This window comes from Carassius auratus, unplaced genomic scaffold (genome assembly GCF_003368295.1).
Source record: "Carassius auratus strain Wakin unplaced genomic scaffold, ASM336829v1 scaf_tig00030185, whole genome shotgun sequence".
NCBI classification, from domain to species: domain Eukaryota; kingdom Metazoa; phylum Chordata; class Actinopteri; order Cypriniformes; family Cyprinidae; genus Carassius; species Carassius auratus.
The window spans coordinates 1-5,870 of NW_020525833.1; the positions used below are offsets into that span (position 1 = coordinate 1).

Sequence of the window (5,870 nt, forward strand, 5' to 3'; positions counted from 1 at the left end):
TCGGTAAGTGGTAAAAGTGAGCAAACATTTGACTGGGATTGCATCAGTTAACAAATGTACATCTCTGTGATAATGCTAACAAAAGCTAATCATCTTCATAACTGTTCAAGTTCTTCAGGAAGCACCGGCAGTGTGGAAAGAACAGCAAAGCTGTTCAACCGAAACTCATCTCTCTATTGTGTCAATTTCCATTATTTATATCTGACTCACATCTTGAGTTTGATGCCTACAATATATATAGAAATATGACACATATACATGCTTCCTGCCTTAAAAAAGCCTGACGTGTCCTGGCTTACTGAACAAACTTCAAAGAAGAAGAAGAAACTAGATGTGTGAGGAAAGGAATGAACTTAAAGGAGGTTGAAACGAGAGATACAGTGAGAGGGAGAAGTGTTAACTAGCAGAACTGTTCTCATGGAAACACGTGAGCGCTTGGCACATGCAGAATGCAAACCGATCGCTCAGGATTCCAGCCCCCTCACCCACCCTTGTACTCTCTCTCTCTCTTCTCTCTAACAGTCTTTTCTCATGAGAGAACTGGTATTCCTGGTCCATTTTAATTACGTCTCACAGTCTTTTTGCTGAATCTGCTTGCTGTTCAAAGTGAGCTGCTCTGTAAAGTGTGGGGCCCTGCTAACAAACCCCTGCAGACTTAACCAGCTAAGAGGTAAACATCAAACTAGGTCATCTACAATAATCAAGAAATTAATGACAGAGGATAAAAATGATGAAGGGCATACAAAAGCTAGCCTTAGATATCACACAATCAATCTTTCATTTCACATAAGCAATCCTAATATTACACAATTCTTTATTTCTTTTATCTTTAATGTCATCTAGAATCTTTCAATGCATCTTTAAAAAACTGACAATTAGCAAATATACACACATTCAAAATTTATAGTCTATGTCAGACCAAACATATTATAGCTCATATTGCAATTGGACAAGATTTTCCAACATTTTATCAAATCAAATGCTGTCTAGAATGAGAATGTTCCTCCCCTTAATATTAGCAAGAAGCAAATCATCTTCCTGACTCAGATTCAAACAAAAGGCTACTCGTGTTTGATATTTCATGCCTAATCTTCATGTCTCGACAGGAAATGCATTAACACCAAGAAACATCTTTCCTCCACTGTCTGCGAAACAATTTTGCATTCATGAAATGTTATTACAAATATCCATGTTTACCTGAGACCAGAATGTCATTCCTGAGGGCACACACAGCATATTCTGACTTGGTGAACTCTGGGAGTTTGGCTAAGGATTTCCATTCCCCGGTTACAGGATCATAGCATTCGGTATACGGCAGGTTGAAACCCCCCATCCTCTCGCACCCTCCGACTACCACAATGACTTCTGAGAATCCAGTAGACCTACAGGGACATGACAGAATGTCAAACTTGGACACATGGACAAATGTAAATCATTAATAGTCATGAAACATTGAGAGGGACACTCAGTCATACATCTAGCACTGCACAACTTATTGTTTACATTTTGTTTTCTTGTCATTTTAGGCCTATTTTTTTCTCTGCAGTGACACTGAAATGAGAAGAGTTTAGAACCCCTTCTAAGAATAGCAGTGAACAACACTGTCTAATAGAGCCCGGAGCACAATGTGTATTCTGTGTGCAAAGAAACAATCCACATGGAAACACAATTCATCCAGAACTAATTCCCCCCGGATTTTCCCCTAAAAATCATCTGCCTAGAAGACTGTGCTCTGTGTAAATGATCAGGGGGTTGGAGAGCCCATACGCTAAAGTTAGAGTTGAACTTTGAATACACTCTCCGGGGGAAAGAGATTAGAACGTATTGAGCCAGTCGCACGGTCGATTCATGCAAACATGGAAAATTCAGATCAGTCTTTCATGTGTGATGTAATTAGTCAAAATGCGCCACACCCACACAATCCCTGAAAATACTTAAGGGAGATCTGCCAGGCCCTATCCAATAATTCAAATTTAAGAACCATCCCAAATCTGCCTGGAAACAGAGGTGGAACTTCTGCCAACTGTAAACCGACACCCGTCTGAAAACTCTTACATAGAGCCTTTGAAGCTGTGGAGATGTTTTGAGAGTGTGCCTTTTTCACCAAACCAAAAGAAAAACAAACAGTATGTTGAGTTGTAAACAAAGCACCCTCTGAGGTTATGCACGAATATGTAGCAAGCTTTTGTCCATTTTTAGCTGGTTGCATGTGACTAGGGCAGCAGTTATCCTAATGACTTTTGCTACACCTGTCTGCAAGCAGTCTATAATGAGGCTGTTAATAAATAAGCCCTGTAACATTGGAAGATCCTTCAGCGAATCACGCTCAGGCAGATTCCAGGTCACTTTACATTCGGCTCTGAGAAAAACACTAGTGTGCAGTTTTCCACTAGCCCAGCTCTCTCTCACTCTCTCACATGTTCCTCCAGACATAACAAAACAAAGAGTGCATGCCGCAATCAGGATCAGCGTCAACAGGAACGTGTTTCGAAACTCAGGTGTTTGTGTGTTATGAAGTTTGTGGAGGAAGAATTTGTATGGGCAAGCCCCGCCGAGACATTATTTTCCCACAGTGCACTGCAATACAGCTGGCCTGAAGGGGCTGTCTCTTCTTGCTCCGTCTCGCTGTACTTACAATGTGGCTTGGATTTTTCCATTTCCATAAATTTAAGCAACAGTTTTTTTTTTTATTCTCAACTAATGAGTGCAAAGCTATAAAAAAACAAGCCTTCAAGTTACTTCACTTGTTGAATCATGCCTTAGCGGTTTGAGGATGTCTGAATCTAGAACTGCAGCCTTTTTTGAAATGGTTCCAGAAGTATCTGGGATCTTTAAGTACTTGGAAGAATGCATTTCAACTAAGCTAGACAATCATGACTAGTAAACCACCATGCTTGATACTGTAAGTTCAGAATAATTTGAAGTCAAGTCATGGTAAACAAACTCTTTGATAGTGAATTGGACAAACAGTTCGGGACAAGGCTTGGAAGACTCTTCTGTCTCCTCTTTCTGTAGTTTGAACTGCTAAAGACTAAGCCTTAGATTGTTGCTTGCATTAGTGAACATTTCTAGTTCGTAAATTGAATAAAGACCGTCATCATCAGGGAACATGGTAAGATGCCAGTAATACCTGCGTGGACGTGTTCTGGGTGACATCATCTCATTGCCCAAGACATGATAGCGTCTTGCCTCATGCAGAAGCTGGTAGCACTCTGGTGCATTTTGGATCAACTGGTCACCTTCTACCGTCTGCACGAAATAATTCGGATGCAGCAGGGGCAGGCGGACATGGGTGAGAAGGTCTCGAAGCATGATTCGGCGGTGGTCCATGTCGTTGTAAACCCAACGCATCACTGCCTCAAACACTGTCTCCTCCTTTCCAATGACTAGCTCGTCACTAGCAATGTACTCCTCCAGTTCCTCTTTACGCAAGTCCAAGAATTCTTCATGCTGGGCCACATCGGTAAAGCTCTGCAGCGCGTAAGAGCGACAGCGGCTGGCCAGTTGCTTGAGAGAGTGTGCGTCGGCGAAACGCTGGATGCCCAGGCAGTTGCAGGGATCAAGTTGGTCTTCCAAGAACTTGGCACAGGCATCACGTAGAGTGCCGATCTGGAAGAGGCTGGAGGTCTCGAAGAGGAACTGAACGTTATCTGTAGTGATGCGGGCACGTCCGGTGTAGACGTACTGCAGGAAGGTGTCCATGGCTTCAGCACGAATGCCGTTGATCTCCACTAACATCTCACGGCTCTCCCGGTGGTCATTACAGAACATTGCACGGAAGTAGCTACTGCAAGCTGACAACACGGCACGGTGGCACGGGAACTCACGACCCTCCACACTGATCACCACGTCTGTGAAGAGTCGGCCGTCACGGAACTCATTAAACATCTGCAGAATGCTCTCAGAGTGGCACGGGCCGGAGGAGAAATCAAACACATCGTGATTGCTGAGGGACTTGTTGTCCATCTCCAGAACCTTTCGCTTGACTGCTGGGGACTCACGGACTCCAGAGTCCTCCCGGTTCAGTCTTCTGCCCAGAATAAGTACCATTGCTTTTAGACCAATGAGGCCCAAGGCCTTGTAAACAATTACAGCCAAAAAAGGTGCCTCAGCTGAAATTAAAAAGAGAAACATTATATTAATTGGGAAATTCGTGAAAGTGTTATAATTATATAAAATGACAAAAAGTCACATTTCTGAGTCATAGCTTTTGTTACGTTTAAGTGGTGATAATGTACATACAATACAAAAACATTCCTTACGAAATTAAAATATCCTTGAAACAACAACTTAAGCTTATGCAGATTATCAGACTTAATTTGCAAAACATGAAGTAGTACCTAATCACAACCACACAGTATCCAGCAAATGGCATCCAGACACATCCAAACGTGACACATTACCTATCAAACCTATTTTTTAATAAAGGTAGTTTTTTTTTTTTTTTTACATAAAAGTATAAAAATGTACTTTCTAAAATTTGATGTACTTTATCAACCCTTTGTAAAGACAACCTGGCAACCTTTTGTTTGCCTCACATTGCCCTCTCAAAGCCCAGGTAAATACACCTTTACACTAAACGGTGCTTTTCTGATCCTGCTGCCCTCTAGCAGTCACTTCCGTATTCAACAAGTGGATCAAAACAAAGAATTTAGGGAACGTCAACAAAATCTACTTCAAAACAGGACCTGCAGCACGTGTCGACTGACAAATCAATCACATATATATTTGTTATACCACTAAATCGCGACTAATGACATAAATAAATTATCAAGTCAAATGGCGATAACTTATAAGCGGTTATTAAAAACATATTTAAAGCATACTGTAAACTTAGTAAAAAAAATCCCAAAAAGGGCATACCATAATTTTTGTGTCGCAGTTATGCCTCACTGTTGACAACAGATAACTCGATATCAAGAATTTTAGATAAAAGTGTACAAATAATATATTTTGCATTATTTGCGCGGGATATGTAAATACATACATTATAATGAAATGTCGAAAGATGTGTTTCATACTCATATTTTATATTCATTATTAGAATAGAATAGAATAGAATAGAATAGAATAGAATAGAATAGAATTAACGTCATAATATAAATCATAAACTTACCTATTTAAAATGTGAAGAGTTTGTTATGAAAGTCTCTTCAATATCTAAAAAGTAAAAATCAGTCAAGGAAAACTGTGCTCGTCTAGCCGTCAGAGGTCATCTCTATTCCAGCAGTGTACCCAAAAGATCGTCTGGTGAAAAAAAAAACGGTCCGCAGGGTCCTTTATTGCCATCATCACATCCGAAAAACACAAGCGGCAATCAGCTGATGACGCAGACGTTCTGGGAAATGTAGTCGTCACTGCAGGCTAAAGGAAAGACGGTAGAGGCACAGGAGACTACAAGTACCAGAATTCTAAAAACGCCACATGGCCAAAGATTGTTTGTAAACGTTTCAACAGCCATAAGAGTGGCGGAGATGAATCTCGTGTCAGAAAGAGGTTCTGTTTTCCTCTTAAGAGTTTCATAGAAGGTTATAAATGTTACAAAACACATTAACATACCTGAATTAATGAAACAGTAAATGCATATTTTAGTAAACAATCACAAATGTAATCTCATCCCTAATAATCACCCACACATGATTTTCCACTGACGTATTTTGTTATTGTAGTCTACTGCGCAAATGGTATTGTCTATCCCCTAACCCTAAACAACACAGAAGACTTTAGGTTTATTTTTAAGACGTGGCTTAATGTGTTAATTTAGCCGCCTGTACTGCATTTTTCCCCCAAAGCAGATTCCTGTTTTCCCTACATTGTGAGCACATTTTATAATTTCATAATTTGCTGTATGTAAAACAGAAGCACAGACG

General features: G+C 40.5%; 1 protein-coding gene across 1 annotated transcript; it reads right to left on the reverse strand.

Annotated features, from left to right (window-relative positions):
• Window positions 1-1,162: 1,162 nt before the first annotated feature.
• LOC113080050 (kelch-like protein 24) lies at window positions 1,163-5,323 on the reverse strand. The gene is made up of 3 exons (XM_026252303.1): window positions 5,117-5,323; window positions 3,131-4,112; window positions 1,163-1,382 (listed from the first exon to the last, which is right to left on the reverse strand). The coding sequence occupies exons 2-3, from the start codon at window positions 4,048-4,050 to the stop codon at window positions 1,178-1,180; spliced, it is 1,125 nt and encodes a 374-aa protein (XP_026108088.1). The 5' UTR covers window positions 4,051-4,112; window positions 5,117-5,323; the 3' UTR covers window positions 1,163-1,177.
• Window positions 5,324-5,870: the final 547 nt, after the last annotated feature.

What these genes read in the sequence shown, in the direction of transcription:
- LOC113080050 (XM_026252303.1), bottom strand. Translation starts at nt 4,050, where the DNA reads ATGGTACTTATTCTGGGCAGAAGACTGAACCGGGAGGACTCTGGAGTC. An exon ending in CCCAGAACACGTCCACGCAG is followed by an intron (nt 1,383 to 3,130) that starts GTATTACTGGCA and finishes ATGTCCCTGTAG; the next exon opens with GTCTACTGGATTCTCAGAAG.